This window comes from Thamnophis sirtalis, unplaced genomic scaffold (assembly GCF_051295495.1).
Source record: "Thamnophis sirtalis isolate CommonGarterSnake01/CBP01778 unplaced genomic scaffold, rThaSir2_p1.2 scaffold_3, whole genome shotgun sequence".
Lineage (NCBI taxonomy): Eukaryota > Metazoa > Chordata > Lepidosauria > Squamata > Natricidae > Thamnophis > Thamnophis sirtalis.
Window position 1 is genome coordinate 122,943,800 of NW_028261383.1, and position 26,395 is coordinate 122,970,194.

General features: G+C 39.0%; 2 protein-coding genes across 6 annotated transcripts in view; one reads left to right on the top strand and one right to left on the bottom strand.

Moving 5' to 3' along the window:
• UBE2O (ubiquitin conjugating enzyme E2 O) overlaps positions 1–20,821 on the top strand; it is a 66,495-nt gene extending 45,674 nt beyond the window's left edge. For 2 of the 4 annotated variants that reach the window (XM_087709877.1, XM_014060591.2), the window contains exons 9-19: positions 875–916; positions 1,754–2,262; positions 3,468–3,622; positions 5,522–5,634; positions 6,686–6,814; positions 8,607–8,696; positions 10,270–10,936; positions 11,520–11,656; positions 12,519–12,722; positions 13,524–13,581; positions 17,569–20,821. In XM_087709877.1, coding sequence (XP_087566003.1) covers positions 875–916; positions 1,754–2,262; positions 3,468–3,622; positions 5,522–5,634; positions 6,686–6,814; positions 8,607–8,696; positions 10,270–10,936; positions 11,520–11,656; positions 12,519–12,722; positions 13,524–13,581; positions 17,569–18,317 — 2,853 coding nt within the window. In that variant the 3' untranslated portion in view covers positions 18,318–20,821. The remainder of the gene's footprint in view (positions 1–874; positions 917–1,753; positions 2,263–3,467; positions 3,623–5,521; positions 5,635–6,685; positions 6,815–8,606; positions 8,697–10,269; positions 10,937–11,519; positions 11,657–12,518; positions 12,723–13,523; positions 13,582–17,568) is intronic. The other 2 variants (XM_087709878.1, XM_087709879.1) reach the window with 2 other exon arrangements.
• A 3,110-nt stretch (positions 20,822–23,931) lies between these two features.
• The window catches only part of SPHK1 (sphingosine kinase 1), a 38,155-nt gene continuing 35,691 nt past the window's right edge, over positions 23,932–26,395 (bottom strand). Inside the window, exon 5 of one of the 2 annotated variants that reach the window (XM_087709885.1) lies at positions 23,932–25,072. In XM_087709885.1, the coding sequence (XP_087566011.1) occupies positions 24,244–25,072 (829 nt within the window). In that variant the 3' untranslated portion in view covers positions 23,932–24,243. Of the gene's footprint in view, positions 25,076–26,395 lie in introns of both variants that reach the window. The other variant, XM_087709884.1, reaches the window with a different exon arrangement.

Consider the following 26,395-nt stretch of genomic DNA (forward strand, 5'->3'; position numbering starts at 1 on the left):
TATTTCAAAACCTTTGTTTATTTTTTCAGATAAAATGTGGATTAAAATCCAAATTTGAAATGCAGATTCATTCAGAATTTATGTTGCAAAGCACTGTGTTAAGTATTTCATAAATAACAAGCAATCTATTCTGCATGTTTTTAAAAAAATATTAGAATCTCTATTTAGTGTAAAACAGTATCTTGCTGTCATAGTAACATTGGATAAATGTATGCCCTTGATATTTCATAGCCAATGTTTTCAATCATTGAACCCATTTTTTAATTTTATAGGCAGTTTTGGGAATAATCTAAAAATATAGTCAGATTTCAGTTGCACATTCTTTAAACTGGACCTGTTAAATCTCATTCACCAAAGAATACATAGCATTTTCTAAATATGGTGGCGAAACCAAGCTTTGCTTTTTTCTTATGTTAAAATAGTGAAATACAAAAACACACCACCAACAAAGTAAAATGACAGTGAAAAAACATATAGTAATGAAAATAATATTTAATATTTAAATTAGTAAAAGTACATTTTACATTTCTTAGCTAAAGCTGAACCTTCCCATGCATGTTTAGAGATCTAAAATGTGGAAGACTATCAGGTTTCAAAACATGGCTAACCATCTATGCAAGGATTACATGGTTAGCATTCTGCTTGAATGGTTTCAAGTAATAGTATTTTTTTTTCTTTCAAACTAGCATTTTCTTCTGAGGAGAAACATAACTGTAAAATCTATTTCTTTAATTTATTTTAGGGGTTACAATACAAATGAAAATGTGAATGAAATGTTTCCAAAACTGGAATAATTTTCTAAATATATTTTGCCTCTGTTAACCATCCTTTGCATCCAATAGTAATACCAAAATGATGGTGTTTAATATTGCAGATGGCCTGTCCTTGTTTCGTATCCAATGTAAAGCCTGAAAAGGTACTGTAATATACACACTTGTTCTCTGTCTGAAAACACCTTAATGTTCAATAGCTTTCTTCCTAAAATCCAGTTACACAGAAGTATAATGTTTTCTCCCTATAAAAAGTTAATATTTTAAACTCTCCATATTCTGAAATAAAAGTCTGTTACGGATTTTGGAATTTATTCATGACATTCTATTTGAATCTTCAGTATTCCTAAAGAATTTATCAGTGTAACTTTTTAAAATGACTAACAGATTATGAAATATAACCATTTTCATAATTTTCTGCATACTTAGCGGTTTCCTTGCAGTGTAAGCACCATTATGATATTATATGTGTATAGGAATATGTGTATGTGTTTAAGCCATGAATTAAGAACAAAGAAAAGGATATATAAGTCAAGGCAGTTTGCACAGGCACCGTTTACTCTATAAATTTCAGTTCTTGCAAATCATCTGTCATCATGATACTGCCCCATATCTTATTATTGCAATATTTACTGATATAAGTAGGAATTGCTGAATAATCTAGAAACCTTTCATAACCACATGATGGGCTCCATTTCATCTCATTTTCACTAGAAAGATAATATGGACTTTATATCAAAATTCACTAATAAAATTTCCATCATGAGGCAACATCTGAAGGAGTATTGGAAGACCGCTTGTTCAGTCTGTATGCACAGATTCCCCAAACAATAAACATCTTGTGCTTTAGAAGATAGATAGCAGTTCTAGGTAAACAAATAATTTTCAGCTCCCACGTAGGCAGCATTTTTAAAAAAATGGCTCAATTTTTTTAAGTGGTGGGAAATTTTTGTGTTCCTTGACCTGCGCTGATTCTTCTGTAGGTAAGGAGACTACTGAAGAAACAAATAGTGAAGATCATGTCATGTTCCCCAGATGTTCAGAGTACCCTTGATCTCCCTGAAGGAGAATCTGCTGCAGCAGGTGACCAACAGCCTGCACATCTTAAAGCCAACTTGAAATGTGGAGCAGAGGACTCTGTCAGTGACATTACAGGCTTGCAGGATGCAAAAAGAGAGCACATTGACGAAACAAGGAAAAGCTTGTCTTGTGAAGCAGCTGGGCTGCAGTTGCAACCAGCCTTTGTACTGAAACGGGAGGATGGCTCCTTAGACTACAATCTGCAGTCTATAGAACAGGATGCTGATGATGAAGCAGCCGATGACACAGATGACACCAGTTCTGTAACATCTTCTGCCAGTTCCACAGCCTCTTCTCAGAGCGGCAGTGGTACAGGACGCAAAAAAAGTATCCCGCTTTCTATTAAAAACCTCAAGAGGAAACATAAGAAAAAGAAAACCAAGGTTTCCCGGGAATTTAAACCGGGTGACAGGTAAGATCAGAGCTCATATCATCCCACCTATACATGTCACATTAACATGATCTGATTTTTTGGTCAAATCCTGTACATAACTTTAAAACATATCGATAATAAAAACATGTCTCTTATTGAGAATGTAGGAAGATTTGTGTTGCCTGAAAAGTACAGATACAGTTTTCAAGTTACATTATTTAAGATATTGCTTGATATATCTTAATAGATATCCAATTAAATAGTATACCTTCCTTAGGAAAGAAAGAGTTAAGCAAAGCATAAAAGCTTTTACCAAAAATAATCAGCTAATTCAGTGTTCTTTTTGCACTAATCAAACCCCAATATATTGACATTTATCCCACTGATGAAATAATAATGAAATAATAATCTTTCTGGAAAGCCAAGGCCAAGTTTCTGGCAAGACAGTTCTTGGTACCTGGCCCAATTCAAAGCATTGCTCATTTCTTTTAAAGCATTAGATACTGAATCACAAGGATATATCAGGTAATGCTTTATCAGCTTTGAATGTGCCTGTCCAGACTAAAAATAACAGTTGGAAGGGACCTTGGTCTTCTAGTCCAACCCCCTGCTTAAGCAGGAGACGCTATACATCTATACTCTATAAATCTGGAGAGACAGTCTCTACCCCTTGTGAGGTATATGTGGTGTAGAAAGCTGTTGTTTTCGATAACCACCATTTTGTGGAATTCTCTGTCCCCAAAAGTACATGGAACCCCAACCCTCCATGCATTTTGAGAGCAAGTTTGACTTATTTTTCTATAGCTTGGCTTGAGCTGATTGTGAGCACCAGCATAGGCTATTAAAACATCGCATATCTGTTTTAGAAGGATACAGTTGCTTTGTAATTTTTTATATTTCCTGTTCACTATCCAGTCTGGGGTAAGATAGAAATTAATCGTTCATATATTCAGGAAAATGGCAGCTCCGTAGTACAACCTTCCCCAATAAAGACTATGCCTTTTGCTCCATTGTAGCATAATCTCCATCATGGTGTTCTGAGAGCCTATTTAATCCCTACCGTTATGTTCAACAGACCAGCTTTTGCAGCCAAAAGGTTTTTCTCTCAAAAGCTGCCTTTGTATTAGTTCCAGCTTTAAAGTCAATTCTTTATGCTGTTTTAAAATGCCACCGTTCTTTTTCATTTTTACCCTGACGTGCTGTGATACTTTTCCTTAGTAATTTTCTATCTTTGTTGGTAACAGGGTTGCTGTAGAAGTGGTGACCACAATGACATCAGCAGATGTGATGTGGCAGGATGGCACAGTGGAGAAAAATATTCGTTCCAATGAGCTCTTTCCTGTCCATCATTTGGACAATAATGAGTTTTGCCCTGGGGATTTTGTAGTAGATAAAAGAGGTAATTGGTGAAATGCATTCCCTCTAGATTATGTGTTTATTAGTAGCAATTTATACATGAATTTTTCAATCTGGATTTTCAAATTGTCAGTAGTGTCTCATGCATCTTTTCTTATCCTGCTGAAGCCTAGATGAGTTTGCATTACAGCTTTGTAATATCAGTCAGTCTGGAATAATGCTGACTAGGAATTCTGGAAGTTGTAGTTTACAATGACCTAGGGATTATGAGTGTTATATAGCATGACAGCAACAGTTGTACTCTTCATCATACTACTTCTGTAATTAAAATAATGTAGCTTTTTTGCTTATAGCGATAGCACTTAGACTTATATATCGCTTCATAGTGCTTTACAGCCCTCTCTAAGTGGTTTACAGAGTCAGCAAATTGCCCCCAACAATCTGGGTCCTCATTTTACCCACCTGGGAAGGATGGAAGGCTGAGTCAACCTTGAGCCTGCTGAGATTCGATCTGCCGAACTGCTGGCAGCCGGTGATCAGCAGAAGTAGTCTGCAGTACTGCATTCTAACCACTGCGCCACCACGGCTCTTTATACATATTTATACTGTACATATAAATATTATTACTACCAGCACCCTAAATCAACCAGACCCAACAATTGTAGAAATAATCACAATTTGGAAAATGCTGATTTCTTGAATCAGTAGTTTACAGAATATAAATCTTTAGGATTTTTTTTAATGTCAGAATATAGCCCTTTTCTATATTATTGGAATATTGGAATAGGATCTGTCATTAAGTAGAACACTGCTTTTCTGTCTCTCAAAAATTTTCTTCAAATACATGAACAAGAACAAAAAAAATGAATATGCTGTTTGCTTTCAGTCCAGATTTTCCCTTGTAGTAGTCATTGTAGAATCAAGTTTTTAGCAAAAGAAATTTTGGGAAACTGCCAGTTACCAAATTGAAAGTCAACAAAAAACTCCACAATCTGAATCTTTTATAAATTATACTACAAATTGTAATGTTCCCACATGACAGAAACGTATGTTTCTTTTGTACTTACATTTTTAACAAGGTTTCGGTGATTTCTTACAGACTTTTTAAAGGTTATTTTAAGTTAGAAGTTTCATTTGCTTCCTTCCGAAAGTATTGAATAGTAAAATATTGGATTTAAATAGTTTAAGGACTATATTATTTTAGTGTATAAAATACTCTAAATTCTGCCACTGAAGGTCCGAGGAAGGGGCCATCCCAAGATGCTCTCTAGGAGATTCTGAGAACAATTGTTTTATATAATTTCCTGAATAATTTAATTTTGGCATTTTATGAAGTTTCTATCTATCTATCTGTCTGCTTGTCTATCTAACTCTATATATAACTGTCTCTATATAACTATATATAAAACTATTTAATTTTTTATATTAAGCATATGCATTTTTCCCTTCAGAACCAATTTTCCTTTTAAATGTACAAAACATGTTAAAAACAAGTACATTGATTTAAATAAGGTGAATCTTCATGCTTTTTCCTTCGTGCCTCCATTATTTTAAAAGCCATGTTAGCAGATGGCTGCAAACAATACCTTGGAGGAACTTGGAAAACTGAGAAATCCCATGCTGCTTGGGAGTAGAAATGTGAACCCATCCCTCTCTAAGCTAGAGCTGGGGCAGGCACGGCCTCACCCCTCACAGTTGTACTTGCTCTCAGGTTCAGTATAATGGAGCCATCAGGGACAGGCACAATTATGACAGGAACAAGTTTGATTAGCTGTCAAAGCCAACCAAGCTTGGTTTTTCTATTTTTTTAATTCATTACCAGCAATAAAGTGTAAATCAAGAAAAATACAAGTATTGGATACTTCTCGGAATAATGGAGAAACAGAATTACAATGCATCATTTTCCCTTACTAGATATCCTTCTTTCTTAAATCCTAAATAGCTCATAGTTCTCAGGATCCTGGTATGTACGGAGTAGTGCAGTCAGGTGACCATGTTGGTCGTACCTGTGTGGTGAAATGGTTCAAGCTGAGACCGAGTGGAGATGATGTGGAGGTAAGAAGTAAAGGCTGTGCAATTGTTTTGTTTTGTTTTCTTCTCTTGGCCTCTGGAATAAAACTTGCTTTGCTAAATGGGTGTAAAAAAAAATTTTCCTGAGGAAAATTTCATTCTGAGCTTTGGAGAAAAAGTAGACGATGTACACAAATATGCTCAGAATTCTACTGGCTCTGTTGATATTCTGTCTGTTTCCTGAGAGGATCTGAGTTTGGTTTTTCACTGTTAAATTAAGCTATGATAAGATTTAACTACAAGAGCTAAACAAAAAACTATCCAAATGTCAAAACATTGGGGGGAGGGGAGTGTTTTCTTTTCAATTTGCCCAGGCTAGAAACTATACAAAGCCAGCTGGGTGACCTTGAGCCAGTCACTTTATCAACCCTAAGAAGGAGGGAGGGGCAAATCTCTTCTGAAAAACCTGGCCAAGAAAACTGCAGTGACTAGTCCAGGCTCTCATCAGGAGTTAAAACTGATTCAAAGGCATAATCATCATTATCAAGCTTTGTATTTAGATAACCTTCAAATGTTCATAAAATTCGGTCTGGAAGAGAATGCAGCTCTGAATTAATGAATGTAGATGATGCTTATCATCTACTTATAGGTTATACTTATAACCTATAGGTCTTAAACAATACAAATCCATGTCAGACATCTTCTGTGTAACATACTATGCACAAAGCTAGGTAAATATGTTACATACAGTATGTCTGTGTTCAGCTATTGAGTATTTGAGATGAAAAGCTTCCTCCTTGTTTTCTGATAGCTCAGTATAAACTACACATAAGCTTTATGTTCTTTTGTGGGAAATACTTTTTAGCAACAGGTATCCCCCCCAAAAAGGAGGGGACTGGCACTGTCAAATGACTTCTCTTCAATGCCACTCACATTCTGAGGGGATAGATTTAGGAGTGCTTACCCGTTGTTTAAAAGACTCTTAAGTATTATGAAGGTCACTACATAATAGCAGTACATAAGAAAGGAACACAAGGTTGAATCACAAGAATTTGAACTTTGACACCGGCCTTTACCTTTGTGTGATCATTTCCAGCTGGTTGGGGAAGAGGAGGATGTTAGTGTGTATGACATTGCGGATCACCCAGACTTCCGCTTCCGCACAACTGATTTTGTAATCCGCATTGGCAATGCCGAGGATGGTGCTTCGATTGGTGAAAATGAGGTGAGTGGTGGTAAAGTATGTTCTTGGTACAATTCCTGAGAATCATGACCTGGGAAAAAGTGAGATGTTGGGTCAGCTATCTGTTTACAGTCTTCTGCTTTGAACTAAAAGGCTTCCTTGATAGCCAGCTTACACATGTCAGATGTCCTTGGCTTTCTGTACTCTCCTCCTCCTCCAACATACTTCTGGATAGAATACATGTTTGATCTTGGCATGGATCATTTGAAGCCTTTGTTCACATTCCTACAGTCTTTCAATCAAATGTGAATTGGGTAAATTCTATGTCCATTTTCTACGAAAGCTGGAAAGTTAAAGAACTATAAGGCTCAAATCTCTATTTCTTAACCACCACTAGATGGCAAATATTGTACAGTACTTGAAATTTATTTTCTTCCAAAGGGAGGCATAGTTAGTTGTAACAGTAGAAAGGATTTTTCAAGGTACACTCCACTGCCTTTGAGATTGATTTAGAAAGCATGCTATATGTGAAATCTTCCTAGTAGTTAGAGTTATGGTGGTTGTTTCACTCTTAATTCCTCTGGTTGTACTATATTCTGGATCATGTTTATCATCTACCTGAATAATTATTATTCCAGAAGTTAGAGACAAGGTTCCTACCTGACCAGAGTTTTTATCTGCCTGTCTAGATTCCTTTTTGAGTAGGTGTGTTCCTCAGATTTTCAATTTCCCATCAGAAATACTTTCTTCTTAAATGTCTCGAAATAGAGGGTTTTCCCCATCTGGGGAAAATAATTTGTACACTGCATAGTAGAGCTATAGAAAAGGGACTATCTCTTTAGGAAACTTCAACCCTGGACGGAAGTGCTTTATACTGTCCTACCCTCCCACCCACCCACCTACTCTCCCAGTCATATACAAATGTGCAGAGCGGAGGTACGCTTTGTAACATGGCAGTAACTGTTTCGCTATTTTTAATTGGAGAGTTAAAATTGAATGATGAAAATTGGAAGTTATTTGAAAGCAACTACCGAAGGGAAAGAATATGTGGGGTATTGTAGAATGCAGAATTATAGAGAATGAAAGTTAACTATCCTTGTCAATAATCACTTTTTTGATGCAATGTAATCTCACTACAAAGGTAAATTTAATTTCAATTATATAGCATGTGAAGGATGTGTGTTTGTGTTTTTATTTTTATGGTTATAATGTACACTGAATATGGCATTTAATTTTGTTGTACGATGTGAAATGACAATAAAGTAAACTAAATCTCCATCTCAAAACATCCTACATTCTTAATGCCAGATTGTTCTAAATGTCAGATTGGGATATGACAATAAGCATCCATCATGTAGGGTGTGTTTCAAATTAACTTTGTTGACCCAGTCTGTTTCTTTATTTTTGCTTTGTCTATCAGTTTACCCTGTGGTAAAACTGGGAAGGGTAACAGGCAACAGCCTGTCAGAATTTGTCTTGATAATTAGAAACTCCATATGCTTTTCAATAGTTGTGCTCTTGTGTTCTGATTCTTGCAGACTTCTGTAAAGATATGGCAGCCCCTGGGGAAACAAAGCATTGGAGTTGGAAAGGCTTTGGGCCTGATTTAGCAAATCTTTCTTAATCTTAAAATAGGCCTCTTTAACCTGGGCATTTAAATTGATCTAAGGATTATTTTAGCATTAGTATTTGTGCTTTTGTTAAATTCAATGGCCTAGCTTTAAAAATTACATTATTATTGTATGCTCAGCTATCTTGCTTACCTTACTTGGATGGTTATTAAAAAGTAGGGTGTAGATTATAAAATAAATAATGGTTGCTTTTGTTTCTTTAGCCTTCTGTGGGACAGGTGGCCCGAGTGGATTTCAGCAGTAAAGTAGAAGTTGTATGGGCAGATAATTCCAGGACAATTGTTTTGCCACAGGTAAATAATAAGTTGCTTCCAGTTGATGTATGATATTAGTTATCTTGTTTTTATTAAGTGGCTTCTATATATTAGAGTTTTCTAGAATATATGAGAAATTGCTCTGTTAGTTCATTACTTTAGTTTTATTGGTATCTCAGTAACACTGTGTAATAAAAACAATTTGCTCTGATTTGCTGCTGTGATTGTTTATTTTTTATTTTAGTAGTCAAATCTTACCTTCTGAGGAACTTATGTTATTTTGAAAGATGTTTAATACAGTCTTTTAAGGCCTCTAATAAATATTTCTTTTAAAGAACTGCATTTGTCTCAAAAACAAAAAGTAGTGACCATTAACTTAATTAAAATATTGTTTTAATTAAGAGTTTGCCTCTGTCTTTTTGTTTTATTATAGCACAGAAGCTACTAAAGCACAAGTAAAGGGCCTGCTCTTGCTTCAGAAACCTATTAAATAAACAGTTAACATTCAAGGCTTCCTTTTCTTAAATAGAGCAGTTCTCCTTTAATTACAGTCCCAGTGCCGGAACTGTGGCTGTGTGATACAAAGCCCTCTGGTATATCCCATCCTGCTCTTGTCACACATGATCATATCATATGGAGGGGCCTTCCGTGAAGGCAAGCTGTCTGTGAAATTCTGCATTATAAGGTGTATTGTTTTAAATAAAAATGTTTCCCCTGTTTTCATGACTCTATTTGTATTATAGAATAAATATCATAATCCTGTATAAATCTATATGCTGAAGGATATATGTACATTTTATAAAAACATATAGACTTACATTTTATCAAAATCTATGGAGCCTAGAAAGTGGGAGAGTGGATGTATGATAGCCTGAAGGACAGTTCAAAGAAAATGCAGAAAAATGCCAGGAAGATCATCATTCCTTAAAAAATCAAGGGCATTAACTCCTTATGCTCTGTAGTGGTGAGGTAAGGAATTGAAGATTATTCAGATTGACTGTTACTAGCAGAGCAATGTCTGAGGAAAAGGTAATGGGCAATTTGGATTAATTCAGGGATTTCCATCTCTTAATTGTCTTTTAAAACATGCAACATAGTAAAAATAGCAAAGATGAAGTTAAATAGCATAAAGATAATTAAGTTAACATTACAGCTGTCTTGGCGACTTTAGTCTAAAAAGATAATCCATATTGCTCTCTGATCTGTTGCAAGCTCTCCGCACCAGTTAGCATTTTTTCAAATAGCTACAATGAACTTAGGATCCCCTTAATTCCAGAGATAATTGCTGGTTCAGCATTCCAGATTTATGAATTGTGTAGGGTCTACTTCCTGGTGAAAGTTCAACCCTTGAGGTATTCCATAAATGGATAAATGTTGTTTGTTTGTTTGTTTAAAAGATTGATTGATTGATTGATTTTATACATACATACATACATACATACATACATACATACATACATACATACCCCATCTTAAGGAACTCTGGGTTTGCAATTAATCTGGTTGATCCCTTTTAAATATAGGAAAATTAAACTACATTATCATCAAATAAAAGGGATTGTGTCTTTTGCCACGTGTTGAGACTCTTCCTCTTTTTCATTCTGCCTTCTAGCACTTGTACAATATAGAATCTGAAATGGATGAAGAGACAGACCTTGATTCCATAGATGGCAGCACTAGTGGTGCTTCTTCAGATGAATGGGAGGATGAGAGTGATAGCTGGGAGACAGATAATGGTCTCATGGAAGATGACCACACAAAAATTGAGGAAGTTGAACCTGAGGAACTACCTGTGGAAGAGGTGAAAAAGGTAGAGGAACAAGTACAAGGTGCTGTGGCAATGGCTGTAGCTGATCTAACAACAGATAAATCAGGCAAGGAAGGAACCCCAAAGAGTTTCCGAGAGTTGAAGGAGGCCATCAAGATCTTGGAAAGCTTGAAGAATATGACAGTTGAACAACTGCTGACAGGCTATCCAACCTCTCCCACAGTGGAACCAGAAAAGCCTACTCGGGAAAAGAAGTTTCTAGATGATATAAAAAAGCTTCAGGAGAATCTGAAGAAAACCCTGGACAACGTAGCTATTGTGGAAGAAGAAAAGATGGAGGCAATGGCAGAGGCAGAGAAGAAAGAAGAGAGAGAAGTTCAGACACAGACACCAGTGGCATCAGAATGGCCCAGCGAAACCCCAGTGCTTTGTCAGCAGAGTGGAGGCAGACCTGGTGTTACCTTCACCAGTGCCAAGGGGGAAGTCTTCTCGGTGTTAGAGTGTGCTCCAGGTCAGTTTTAAAAGTGGGGCTAAGAATGGACTTTAGGGCATTCTAACAATATTGCAACCTATTAGCTCCCCTTAGCCTCTGTCAGGGAAATTGAAGTCCAGCAATTTCTGAAAAAACGTAAATTCATAATTCTGTTTTATTGGGACCAGTGTTTGAAAGTAAGTTACAGTGGTTCCCCTTTCTTTCTAAACATATGAGCCAGGTGTAAAATATAACATTAAGTCTATCTCTGGACTGACCCCTTTCTCAATTTTCTCTCTCTACATCTCTCTTTTCGTAACTTTATCTGGTCTTGCATAAAGTCTTTACAATAGTGACTTGCATTCAGTTCAACAATCTTCGATAAAATTAGTGATCCCTGCTCAGGTTAGACAGTGTATTTTAATACAAGCATCATTTGACCATTCTGGCAATATTTGTTAATAATTACCTTATTTGTTAATAATTTTAGTGCTGTTTTATAGTTACAGAAACTTATTTAAATAAGTTTCTAGCAAATGTTAGAAGCAAAGGAGAATGTGAAAAAATTGATAATCTTCTATCCCAATTTATTTATTTATTTATTCATTTATTGCTCCATTAGATAGCCATGCCTTTAAGAAAATGGAGTTTCAGCCTCCAGAAGCCAAGAAGTTTTTCAGCACAGTGAGGAAAGAAATGGCTTTGTTAGCAACTTCATTGCCAGATGGTATCATGGTCAAAACATTTGAAGACAGAATGGTAAGTCATGTAAACCTTTATATATGAACTACATGGTCCATAAAGAAAGGCATGCCTTGTGTTTTAAAATTGTTCTTAAGTACAGTTTTCTAAAATTTGTTTATAATTTTATTCCTAAAAAGAATGATGTTACTTTGCATCTAAGGTATTTCTTAATGAAAAAAATGTTGGGTTTTTTACACGAACAAGGGAAAAAAAACTAATTCGTTTTATCTGTTAGCAGATAATTAAAACTAAGAACTTAGATTTGTTCTGTATTTTCCTCAAGATAAATAAACACCCGTGTGTATATATGAGTAGGAGTTAATTCAATAACTTTGCCAATATAATATTATTGCTTGGTAGATAGCTATTAAATGTAGCAGAACTTTATCATTTGTTGAATGAATTAATATGGCTGTTCTAAGGTATTTTTTCTGAGAAGGTACCAACAATTTGTCCAGTGTAATTTGTTGCATTTATATCCTTACTTCTATTATGGAAATAAAGGAGGTGTAAATATAAGGTATCTCTATCTCATAGAGACTTTGTGTAGGTATCTTATCTGTTTAGTCTCAGCAAGATAACATATAATCTCAGTTTGCAAAGTAGCAGTATTTTTATTTGGTATGGGCTAATATTTCTGTGTTACTCAGCAAATGTGGAAGAGACTAAATAGAACATAAATTTTCTTTGATAACGTTTTCTGAACATTTAGTTAAAGTACAATCTGGCCTGAATTATTGAGGTGTATATTGATATGAAACCCCCCCAAAAAAAGGCTTATGTGCATTTTCTTAATAGCTTTGGATACAACATTTTTAGTTTCTTCTGGTTCCTCTTTATGGATTATTGCATGGACTTATACATAACCTCTCCACAGGATCTCTTCTCCGCACTAGTCAAAGGACCTACGCGCACACCGTATGAAGATGGCCTCTTTTTATTTGACATCCAACTCCCCAATATCTATCCAGCTGTGCCCCCACTCTTTCGTTACCTCTCCCAATGCAGTGGCAGACTGAATCCCAATTTGTATGACAATGGAAAGGTTTGCGTAAGCCTTCTGGGCACTTGGATAGGCAAGGTAACAATTGTTGCTGACTTTTACTATAGTCATCTTGATCTGAGTTATTCAGTATTATATTGTAAACTGCATGCAATTGCAATACTTTCTTTAATGGTATAACTTAAATAGCAAGGTGGCTTACTCTATCTGCTGTTCAAAGATACTGTTCTAATACAGAATATTGTCCAATTATATGGGGTTTGTCTGTAGCTGCCAGCTGTTTTAAAAAAAGTCTACTGCAGAACCCATTCATTTAGAATCTAGTTCTCAGAATACTTTGGTTCAGACAAAATATAAATTGAATGTAGCAAATGAAACTAACCTCTGTTATTAGAAAGAATTTCTTCACAACTCATTTCAGTTTTTTGGCAACGCTTTTCCTTCCACCTACTCCATTATAAAAATTGTATGAATGCTTACCACTGAACTCCATTCCCATAATAGAAAATTATTTTAAAATATATTCTATGTGTGTTCCTTATAGCACCTTCATTTTTATTACTGGTTTCCCAGTTGGACTAATCTTCTTTTGTCTTTCAATGGGCATATTATAGAATTCTATCTTACAGTACATTAATTTTTTGATTAGAGATGTAAAGAAAAGTATGTATGCTATCATTGCCCCAAAAGTTTGTTTTACCCGGAATCTCTAGACACTGATATCGTTCATATGAACAGTAATGTTGTGGGTAGGAATGGAAGTCAGCAGAGCATGGACCATTGCAAATGTCTTGTTCTTAAAAGTTGCTGTGACTGCATTTTAATGCTGTGTAGTCCTTGCTGTTGAATTCACTGCTTACTCTTATTTGATTATTCCAGGGTACAGAGAGATGGACCAGTAAATCTAGCCTTCTCCAGGTGCTCATCTCAATCCAAGGTAAATTCCAGTAAGATGGTATAAAAGATTGGGTCAAAACCTATTGCAAGACAGAAAAAGGTTGTATTCTGGCTGGCCAAGCTATGGGTTGTTTTCCTTGCCCAAGAACAATGTTGTGCATGGCTATTTATTTCATGGCCTAAAAGCAAAGCCTCAGTCACCAGTGGGATAGCTGCCAATATGGAGAATTGGCAGCAGGTACTCCCTGAGCTTGTGGTTAAAAACAAAGAAATGCCAAGACTTTTTTTTTTTTTTTTTTTTGCTATTCATGGATGCTCCATCACTGCCATTCTTGGCAGTTGTTCAGTTCACTTCTGTAAAAAAACAGTGCAGCATTTACATGTAATTGAGAACCCTAGGAATTCATTGCAAGGAGCAGACACCTTTTGCATAGCCTATAAATCTTCAGAGATTTTTTTCAACATTTTTAGTTTATTCAAAAAAGAATTAAAATACAAAAGGCCAAAATATTAAAAAAGAAAAGAAAAGAAAAAACTCAACAAAAAAGACATTAACAAAAAAAGTTGAAAAACCTAAAACTAATGCATATACACCTTACGTTCTCCCTGGTTGAATTCTGATTAATGTAACAATATTAGTTTACCACCCCCTGCAAAACATGCCAAAAAAGTTTCAGTGTTAAACTACTACTGTATTTTTCGGAGGATAAGATGCACCCAGGTTTTGAAGAGGCAATTTTTTTAAAAGTAGATAGGTAGATAGAGGGATAGAGAGGGAGAGAAAGAGAGAGAAATACGGTAGGTAGGGAGAGAGAGAGTAGGTAGGTAGGTAGGTAGGTAGGTAGGTAGATAAAGGTATAGAGAAAGAGTGAGAGAGAGATATCGTAGGTAGGTAGGGAGAGAGAGGGTAGGTAGGTAGGTAGAGGTATAGTGAGAGAGAAATAGAGAGAGATAGAAATACAGTAGATAGTTAGGGAGAGAGATTAGGTAGGTTGGTAGGTAGGTAAAGGGATAGAGAGAGAGAGAGAAATACAGTAGGTAGGTAGGGAGAGACAGTAGGTAGATAGCTATAGAGATAAATGCAGTAGATAGGTAGGGGGAGAGAGAGAGAGAAAGTAGATAGGTTGGTAAAGTGAGAGAGAGAGAAAATAGAGAGAAATACAGTAGATAGGTAAGGGGAGAGAGAGAGTAGGTAGGTAGGTATATAAGTAGATAGAGAGAGAGAGAGAGAAATAAGTAGGTAAGTAGGGAGAGGGTAGGTAGGTAGTAGATAGAGAAAGGGATAGAAACAGAAATACAGTAGGTAGGTGAGAGAGAGAGAGAGTGGGTAGGAGATGTTTCCAGGTGTATTTATCCTTGTGCTGAAGAAGGAAGTCGCTGACAACCTACAGCACGTAAAACTCATCAAGCACTCTAACTAAACAGCTTTCCAAATGGGAAAAAAAGGTTTTGCACTCTGCAAACCTCCCCAAAATGCCCTGTTTTTTTTGTAAAAACAGGCCATTTTTTCACAAAAACGGCCCCATTTTTTTCAAATAAGGCATGAATAGCCTTCGGGGGCTTGTAGAGTGCTCCTGCAGGATGGGGGGCCAAAAAAGAGCAAATAACGGTCCGTTTTTCATGAAAACGGGCCGTTTCTTTGTCAAACAAAATGTATGCATAGCATTATAGAGGCGTCCAGAGTGCTGCTGGGCGCTGGGGGGGGAGGGCAAGAAACTTCCCATTTTGTGCTCATTTCTGCCCTCCCCAGCCCCCAGGATATCTCTGAAAGCCTCCATAAGGCTAGGCACGGCCATTTTGGTGAAGGGGACGGTGCTTCAGGAGGCAAAAAATGCTGTATTCGGTGTATAAGACACACCCAGGTTTTCAGCCTCTTTTTAGAGGAAAAAAGGTGCGTCTTATACTCTAAAAAATACAGTAAATCTACTTGCAAATTGTTAGCCTGTCATCTATAAACTATACCGTGTTTCCCCGAAATTACAACATGTCCTAATAATAAGACCATGCCATATATTTCCTGTGGGCAAAAATATACGCCCTCCCCCAATAATAAACCCCCTGGACAACCCCCCCCCTCCAGCCAGGCAGAGCGCCACTCACCAACCTAGCGATATCCCGAAGGCACAAAGCCACAGGAGCCAGGGGAAGGGGGCAAAGGCACTCACATTGCATGACGCTTTTGGGATACGGCTAGGTTGGTGGGTGGCGCTGTGCCAAGATGGAGCGGGGGGTTGCCGGGCAGCTGCTGTCATGAGCAGTTGCCCAGCAACGCTCCTTTCCAGCCGAGCAGAGCACCACTCACCGACCCAGTAATATCCCAAAGGTGCTAAGCCGCGTGGCGCTCTGCCTGGCTGGAAAGAGAGGTTGCGCAAGCACTTCTTCTGCCTCCAGCTCGCGTGCCTGCCTCCCTCACCATGCCCAACTCTCCCTGCAGGGCTGGGCCAAGGCGGCGCCACCACCGCTGCAGCCACCACCACCACCATGCTCCGAGCATAACCGGCTTCCAAACACTGGAGATCCACTGCCAAGTCTTCCGGCAGCAGCCGCTCTGGGACTACGCTCTATGGTTGTGGGCTTGCTGTTGGAAGACTGGTCTTCCTGCAGCCAGCCCACAACCATAGAGCGTAGTCCCAGAGCGGCCGCTGCTGGAAGACTCGGCAGCAGATCTCCGGAGTTTGGAAGCCGGTTATGCTTGGAGCATGGCGGAGGCAGTGCGGGGGCGGCGGCGCCCTGGCCCAGCCCTGCAGAGAGAGTTGGGCATGGTGAGGCAGGGAGGCACGTGAGCTGGAGGCAGAACAAGTGCTCGCGCAACCTCTCTTTCCAGCCAGGGAGAGCGCCACGCAGCTTAGCGCCTTTGGGATATTACTGGGTCGGTGAGTAGTGCTCTGCCCAGCTGGAAAGGGGCATTGCTGGGCGGCTGCCCATGAGCATGGTCACCTCATGGTGGCTTTGTTGCGCTGCTGCGACAGTGCAACACAGCCGTTTGCCCCTGAGGCTGTGACCAGCTCTTCAGGTGCCCGCTCACAAGAGAGCAGCCACCCGGCAACCCCAAACCAATAAGCCCCCCCCCCCCCAGCAAAATTTGGGAAGTCAAAATAAAATAAGACCCTGTCTTATTTTCGGGGAAACACGGTATTAATAACAAAATGGTTAACAGTAAAAAATGAGATTAATAATTCCGACATTATTGTATGTTTTGAAAACATACAGTAGGCGTGTTTCTCATTAGGCTTGTGTCGCATAAAGAATTGTATGGTGGTTTATCCATGTATATGGTACATCTTCTGTGTTAGATTGTAACAGTATCTCCAAACAAGTTGGGGGAGTTTGATTTTTTTTAAAAAATAAGGCAATTCCTCATATTAACATACTGTCTAAATTACCTAGTTTTGTTTAACAATGGGAGGCATTAATTTGAACATCTGACTTGATATATAGAGAACCTATAAGAAAAAGCTGCTATCGGGCCTTTTCTTAGAAGTACTTTGAAAAAGTAAAAGCAAGAAAGCATTAGTCCAAAACTTAATGCCCTTCATATTAAAATAGCATTCCTTCTGCCTAGAAATTTTTTCTCCTCAAATATGTCCAAAAAGGTAACAGATTTTTGTCATTTTCCAAAATCTTGGAGAGATTATATTGTGGCTTTTCATCAAATGTTTCCATGGTTGAGGAGTTCAACTTCACAAAATAATAAAACCCAGTAAATTGGGATTAATAATTCAAATTTGGAACAATTGCACTTCAAAAAGATTATTTTGATCTCCAACCCTGAATAAAAAAATAAAGTAGTCTTAAAAATACGGTTTTCCAAAATAGAGAGTATTTGTTTCTTACTTTTATCTTCATTCTAGTATGTTCATTGTCCTGATGCATTTGTATATTCTGTTTCTTTTCCAATTATATTTTTAAGTAAAGCATGTTCCGTCTCCATGCATGTACATTTCCAAATTACACATGTACTAAATATCTTATTTCTCCCACTATTTTCTACCTTCCTTTCCCCTTCCCACTTTTTTTTTACTACTAGGGCTTATCCTAGTCAATGAGCCTTATTACAATGAAGCTGGTTTTGACAGTGACCGGGGCTTACAAGAGGGTTATGAAAACAGCCGATGCTACAACGAAATGGCTTTGATCCGTGTGGTGCAGTCAATGATGCAACTGCTGCGCAAGCCCGTAGAAGTCTTTGAGCAGGAGATCTATGAGCATTTCTGCTGTAACGGTTGGCGCCTGATCCACCGTATTGAGTCTTGGGTGGAGACCAATGAACTGGTGGAGAGGAGCCATGATCACGCCGCTCTGGCAGAGTCTTCCTTTGTGCACTCAGCAGGAGGCATTCTGGCTGAGAGTCCTGTAGACAGTATGGGGCCATTGGGAGAGCAAGAGTTAGGGGCTGCAGGAGCAGCTAGCCAACTCTCTGATGGCAAGGAGGAGCTGGAAGACTCCGGTTGCGGAATGTCAACAGTGGCTGCTAGTGACACCCATCAGTGTTCAGACTCTGAGAGCATGGGCCAGGCCAGAGAAGCACATTTTGCCAGAGACGTATCAGATGAGGGTAAAGCCTCTCAGGACTCTGCCACTCAGCCAAGTGTGAAACCAAAGAAAAGGAGAAAGAGCTACAGGAGCTTTCTCCCTGAGAGGAGTGGCTACCCTGATATTGGGTTCCCCCTCTTTCCATTGTCTAAAGGGTTCATAAAAAGCATCCGTGGTGTCTTGAAGCTGTACCGGGCTACCTTAGTAGAGGCTAATATCCCCGAGTGGACAGAAGATAAATAAAAAAATAAATCCAAGTTAGGGACAGACAGGCACACAGAAAGATAGGGGGGCACAGGGAGGAAGAACCTAGCAAAAGTTGTTAACAATAAATAGACTGTCTCACTGCACCCCTTCCTCCTTGGCTTGGTTTGTTATAGAGAAGCAGAATTCCATAACTCATTTCAGGCTGTCTTTTTAATCACATTCCAGATGCACAGGGTGATTGAGCACACACACACAATCACTTCCCTCCACCACCACCCATCCCTTCTCACACAAATGATGTTCCCCCTTGGGGCTTGATTCTGTAAAGAGAGGTGCTGTGGTCTTTCCATTTCAGAACTTAAGTGCAGTTGGAATTGGATCTTTCAGTTCCTAGTCAATGAAGTGACGACCTCTTCTTTGTTTTGAGTTCTTGGGTGCTGTGGATATTGCTGAAAACGGGGACTGCCTTTGATTAAATCCTGAAAGATCTTTATTCAGTATCTAGTTGGAAAATGTAATGCTGTAGTATTCTTCTACTGCCTGACCTAACTTCACTAAAGTCTGTTGATTAGAAGGAAACAAATAGCCCACGTTTCTGCTCTGCATCATTCTTAGTTATTTTCACTGTTGACTATATTGGAACTAAGGGGACGTGCTGTACGAAAGCCACTAAACGATAAATGTAAGCAGCTTGCTTTCCTTAATTGCTTAATCTCTTAATCATGAGGAGCAAGTAAGCACAAGACAAGCTGTACTTGTCAAATGAGCACTTGGGACTTTTGGTCTGTCTTAAGTGTACAATAGCATATCTTGTTCCACTTTGCCTTGAAGAGGAATAGTGCATATAACATAGTTCACTGTTCTCTTGGATACACAAACATTATAGAATTAACTATGAACATTAAGGTACCTCAGGACAATTCTCTAAATATCGCATGGTGCAAACCATAATTTCTGAATTTCTGCTTTCACCTATGTGCTTGCAAAGTGGCAATTCTGCCTGACTCTATATCTCCATGGATTCATATCAACTCTACAACAACCAAGTCTACATTCTGGTAGACAGTGGGTCTCTCTAATCAAGCATCTTTAAATAAAATCACATCCTTTTCATTAATATTATTCATGGTTCCCAGATTCTGTATCATTTGCTTTAGCTGTTTCCAGGAATGGTATTGTGACGAAGGAGTGGTTGCAGGGAACTGAAAATGCATGCTTCCACAACAAATTTCACTTGGTTAGTTGTCCACATTCCTGCAGTCAAAACAGAGTTGCATTCTATTTTTCATTTGGGGTTTCCTCCATCTTTGCATGGCTTCACATTTATTTACCTTGATGATTCCTACTCTGATAACAACTTAGATGTCCCTCTTAAGTCACCCTCCCAAGAGAAGAATCCACTTGGAGAACATTGAGGGAGATGACACAAATCTTGTGTTGGCTTGGAATGTAGTGGATGAATTATTTTAGTATTGCAGAGTAACATTTGAGAAATAGCATTTCTCTGTTTTTAAGAGCTTGCAGCAAGCAAGCTATCGGGGCCCAAGCAATTATGACTCAGAAGAGCCCAACTTTATAAGAACTCAGAGTACTTAGGTTGATATAGTCGTCAGATGAGGTCAGGAATAGATTTTACCTGTTGCCTGCACTACCAGACCCGCTATTAATTGTGTAGAAAGGCAATTCTGTTCTGAGGTATTGTCAGATTTCTTACACAGATGAGATAATGGTACCTTATGTTCCCCAGAGAGAATTAACCAGCTGCCGATCTTAACGTGATGACCCTTTTCAAAAGCCTGCCTTTTTCCACATAGTAATCATGTAAACTGCCAACATGCTTTAATAAGGTGAGAGGAGCCATGAAAAATGTTAATTATGCAAGCTTACAGGAGAGCTACCTTTTCTCAAAACACAATGAAGAACTTGTCTGAATTGCTCCATTCTGCCCCTGTGGAAGATTTTACCCATTCTTTCCTCCTTGGAACCTGCTGACATCTTTTACATTCTCAAGCACTGTCCCTTTTATCCTTGCTGTTCTTTGCCCTTACCAGTGGCATGCACAGAAGTTTACATCCCCCCTCCCCCCCTTTAGCTATTGAATAATGTGAAGCTCTAGATTATGCAATTGCCACTGGGCATATTGCAGCCGTGTAACTTTTTTGGGTGTATGTCTGTAATCCAGAGTGAAGAGACTGTCAAAGTGACAGCGCTTATACATACACACCAAGAAGCCAAAGCATGAGGCATATTGTTAGTCTTGAGATGGGCCACATGATTGTGATGTATAAATTAAAATTATCTGTTAAGTGCTGGGGAGGGAAAGGGAAAAGAAATATTACTAAACTTTATAGACTTGATTCTGTACAGTATTTAAAACCAATGGAGCTGTCATATGGGGCAATGCTTAGGGGTATGTTACTTTTGCAGCTGTGAATGCTTGGTTGCTTACAATATATGTATAAAGTACTGTGTGATGAATCTTTTTTTACTGGCAAATTTTGTTTGGCTAATTAAGATGCAGTAATAAAGGAGAGAAAGTGGCTTGCCGTTATGTTCACCGCTGTTCATAGATTTGGCTGTTCATGCTGTGTGTCGTTTCAGCTTGAAGCGTCAGGTTTATGTATCCCTGAAACTTTGAAAGGGATATCAACACATCAAGGGTTTGAGTGACATGTCATTCCCAGGATCACCATTTACCTGGTAGGGCTTGTGAATGCTATAATATACGTTCACTAGGAGGGTTTCTCTGGAACCCTTCCTTCTCGCCTTTAAATTTTCAAGGTGCTAAACTTCACCATCTCCTCAATTTCACTCTCAGCTTCCTTTACTACAGTTGAAGCTTCCTCAATAATTGTGCTGATTATCACAGGATCTGTTAAACAATCCTACTTCCCTTGGTTTCTGTATTAATATGCATGTTACATCATATTCCTGTTTGTGTTATTTTGCAATCAGAAGACTCTTTTCTCTCTCCTTTGGCCAGTTTTGGATAGAAGAAGCACATTTACGTCTCTAAGAGCATACGTAAATTTGTGCAACACAGTAATCACTTCTTTAAATTTGCATACAATTCCTTTTTTTTAGCAAGGTGCATCTAGAGAATGTTAGACTATCGTCATTTGGTGCAAAGACACCCCTTAATGTCTGATTTGTCACAATCTTCATCTCTGCTCTAGAAGACAACGTAAACTATTATGGAAGATACAAAAAGTGGAGTGATGTACACTATCCTCAAACTAGAACAATGGCCTTGTAAAATAAATATTGAAGAGGATGCACACACATATTATTGGGCTGTATAGTTTATGTCCTCTGAAAGGCCTGGGAAGTAAAGCAATTGAGGCCTCTGACCCGAAAAGATCCACTCTAGCACTTTCAAAAGCTGCTCCAAGCCTCTCTCCCCCCCCCTTTAATTACACAAGATTAAAGATCCTTGCAATTATAGAGGCCAGGAACAAGCTTGCCTCATCAGGTGCATGATATGAAAACTAGATTTTGTCTGTGAAAACAGAAGTCGGCTGCTTTGCCCTTTTTCTCTTGGAACTCAGCATGCTGATAGAACTCAGTTTTAGTCTGCCCTGGATAATGGTTCATTGTTTTGAATCACAAATGTTCCCCCTGAGGCTGACACTTTTGTCAAAGTCACCCAAGCAGCAACTATTTGACTCCACGGTTTTAAAATTGGGGGGGGGGAGCAGAACTCTCCCCATTGCTACCCACTTATGTTTAGCATGATGTTGCACTGGAAATTGGTTCTCATCTATGCCTGTATATCCCAATGGCCATTATATGTGATCTCTGCTTTTTTTCCTAACAGACAGATTAAGTAACAATTGCTTGTATTGATGTATTTATCTGGCCTCCACATCCGTTTGTGCTTTAAATATTTTTACACTGTGCCTCTGTCTTGATTTTGGAAAATTTCTGGTAACCAGCCTGGTAACCTAGCTGTTTCAACAAAGCCAGTGTTTATCAAATATAAGATACATATACCTCATCTTAAAATATAGTCTCCACTATCTGTAATACATGCCAAAGATGGACGCCAATTCAACTTGCATGTGCTTTGTATTGCTTTTAAAATCTGTAAGAAGTTAGCCTAATATGAAACGGTTGAAGTCCAAATAGATGCTATACAGACTTCAAGACTAGTAAATCCTCTTGAAGAGATGTATCTGTACATAGCAATTTCAGGGGAATGCTATTCATAACAAAACTCGGTAAAAATTTGTTAGTTAGTTAATTGTTAGCCATTCAAAATGTGGCCAATAGTAGTAATATCTAGTAATAGATATTTTGGGTAATATAGGTAATATCTTCTACCCTTACAAAGTTAGTGCTAGAATAAAATCCTACTTGGCAGATGGCAGCACAAGACCAATCTTGATCTTAAAAGCTAAGCAGGGTCGGGGAGTACCTGTGATCTCCACTTGACTTGGGAGTTGAATACACATCCCCAGAAGAAGGCCATGACAAAGCAATTTTATATTTTTGCCAATAGCACTACATGGGTATGTTTAAGTCACCAGGACTTCAGTTTGATTCTATTTAAAGATACATTACATAACTTCAGATCTGATGCTTTGCTAGAGTAGCAATCAATGCTATCTCGTGTGTATAGTTTGTAAGGACAGGAAACTACACATTTGTCTACTTCAATTATCAGTTTGGATTATAAAAGCTACAGAGTGGGGGGGGGGGGGTTTATAGCAAATCTACATCTCTAAATTCCTCTGGGACTGATTGGAACTTCTGAACTGTTCACCAGGACCTGACTCTACTTTTGGGAGGATACACATAATTCTTCAAAGAATTGCATTGGGGTGGATGAGTAGAAATTGTCAGTTCTTCAAAAGCACTTTCAACCCACATCTTATGTTATAGGTCCAATCATAAAGGCTTTGAATGTAAATTGAAAGCAACTGTATAGTTAAAGCATTCATTCTCCAAATTCTCCTTTATTATGATGAGTTCTATACTGCTCAATCCAGAGTTTCTGGGAAGTGTGTGTGGGTAAATTTTTCATATTTTTAGATTAATAATAGCAGTTTGGGCTCTAATTGTAACTATCAATAGCCCTGACACCACAACCCTCTCCCCAAACTGTCTTGCCCTTAACTATAAGTTGTCTGCATTAGTAGTTTAAAAAGAAACAGCAGGCTACAATAAAAAGATGGCCACTATCCCATTTTTGACAGCTGCCTTTAATCTACTAATAATCTGTAGTTTGTCAGATGGACTGTGTTACTACAAAGTTAGCCAGGAAAATAGGCAAGGAAAGTGAATGCATAAAGGTGCCACTTTGGACTTTTATGGAAATAACCTGCAAGTTGTTAATTGAATGTGCATCTAATTGAAGAACTGTTGTGTCCTGGAGAAAGGTTGTGTTTCAATTACCTTCCTGCATTTGAATGATAAAGATGGTGAAGTGTTACATTAAGTGCTTTGTCTTTTGAAAAGAGCAATCCAAAATCAATGCAGGCATGACAGACATTATTTTTTTCAAAATAGGTCTTTCATTTCTCCATAGGAATAATAAGCAACTAAACACAAGGCATGTATGTATGTGTTTTATACTCCTTACAAAAATCATAAAATTGGCCCTCCGAGTGGCAAAGGATTATGAAGACACCTTTATCCAGACAGAAGGGTGTGGAAGTGGCTTTGGTTTAATTTGAAGGCATATTCCGCTACAGCAACACAGAGAGCAAGGAGACTCTAAAATCTTTCACTGCACAGCAGCTTAGGGAGAAGTCGTGGGCAAGACAAGCTGCTCCACTATTTACACCGCAATTAAAAGCTGCAGAAAAAGACAAGCTCTCCCTGAGAATTATCCCTGTCAACGATGTTGATGGTGTTTTTAATGGAGTAGATGCAGCATTTGGAGATCTCTTCACAATTTTCCAGAGTGTGTCACAGTGGTGTCACAAAACTCTTTCCACTGTTTCTTCCTGATGCTCATTCAGGAGCCACCAATAATACGGGCTAGCCGGTTGTGTATTTGTCCTTGCACTGGCTCACATGTCAACACCTCGCCGTCTACGGTCATAAAGCCCTTGGGCTCTAGGGGCTCCAGCCGAAAGGCTTTCACGGGCACGTAGTGGACATGAGGGCTGTTAAGAGCCAACTGATTCCCTTTCTCCACGGCCATGAATAACTTGAGCATTCCCATCCGGGAAATGCCAGCAGTTACATAGAAGAGGTGGATGGCATCATCAAACAGCTTGGCTGTGGGAGCTATAATAAAGTCTGTTCCCAGGTGGGATTGCTGAATGCCAACTATAGAAACAAATTCCTCCTCGGGGACAACAGTCCAGTGCTTGGGAACTGGCTGCTCAAAGGGCACCAACAAGGAGTCTTCCAGCACAGAATCCTCCTTCAGGAGGGAAGAGGCAGGCTGAGGGAGGATGCTGACAGGAGATTTCCCGTTCGCAGTGGAGACCTGGTGAGGTGGATGCTGAGGTGAGGGGCAGGCATTCATCCCTGTAGGAGGCAAGGAACTTGAGGCAGAGCTTTGTACTTCAGCTGGCAGGTAGGAGAGGCGGCCCTTGTAAACCTGGAGTGAAGTGAGGAGTTGGAACGTGCCCACTGTAAAACGGGCACTACCCAATTTGCGGTACCTCTCGCTGGTAATATCCACATCAGAGACAAAACCCCAGCCAAAGCTAAGGAAGGAGAAGAGCCGCTTGCCTGAGGCCATGCGGAGGGAGACGAGGTCCATGGGAGCATGCAGGCCTTTGCATAAGAAGTAAGTGCAATTCTTCAACAGTTCCTCCTTTGCCACATGACTTCTGCTGTAATGGGGGAAGAGAGGAAAGGACAGCCTATGATTTCTTGAACAAGTCACTCCACATGCCCTAGAAACCTTTTGGGCATAACATTGACCTATAAACCCCAATCTATAGCTTGTAAAGCTAGCACTAGCACTTAAGACTTATATACCACTTCACAGTGATTTTTACAGCCTTCTCTAAGTGGCTAAGCATAAGCATATATGAAAAAACATCCTTCCCCTCCTATATATTACAGGCCTCTAGCTGACCTCCCCTGATGTTTAATGCACGATATGCATCCTAAATCCCTCCAAATATCATCTCCAAGATAAAATGTTTTAATGTAATAAAAGGAGAAAACCTAAAGTCATCTGGGGTAATCATGTTCACAGTGAGTTTGTAGATGTGCTTCTCACAAGCCAGAAAGAAAGATCAGTGCCTCTCTGAAGGCAGCTGCTACCCCAGAATTGTTTTCCTTTGCTTGATTTCTCCCATCAGAAACATGCAAGAATATTGAACTTGGAGGAACAGCCAACTTTATACCTGTAACATCTTCTGTATCAAAGATACTCTATGTCAGGGCTATGAAACTCGCAGCCCGAGGGCCAGATGCATCACATGGCGGCTGTGCCCACACCCGGGTTAGCGAGGGGGGAAAGTCATATGTCACATGACGATGCCGGATGTGAGTTTGACACCCCTGCTCTATGTCAATCCACTTACGTGATGCTACTTGCATATGGCAAGGTTATATAATGAGAGTCATTATTGCAATGGGTAACAAACCTAGTGTAGAGATAATACAAATTCTAGTACAATCACAACACTTTAGAGGTTCTTGATAAATGACCGCTTACAATTGCCTTTAGCTAAGCCTCTTCCAGCAACCCAAATAAGATTTAAGATGCCATTGTCACAGCAGTGGTAGTTTAAGCTTGAGATGAAAGTTGTCAACCACTCCTTCTCCTTGAATATTAGTGATGGATGTGCACAGCATCATGCTGCAAGGGATCTGTTCAACTTCTAGGAGCTGACAGGTCTCCCAATTTTTCCCTTCTTTTAACTTGAAGAAAAAAAAAGCTCCTACATTTTCAGCAGAGAAAGGAAGAATGAAGAGATGAAGAGAACATCATCTTCACAAAGGCAACAAACTTCCATGGCACCATAACAAAAATCCAGAAGAGGCAGTGGCGAAATTCAAAAAAAATTACTATTGGTTCTGTGGGCATGGCTTGGTGGACGTGGCAGGGGAAGGATACTGCAAAATCTCCATTCTCACCCCACCCAGGCCTGCCATGCCCCCAAACCGGTTCTCCCAGCGGTGCCATAGGTGCTGCCATC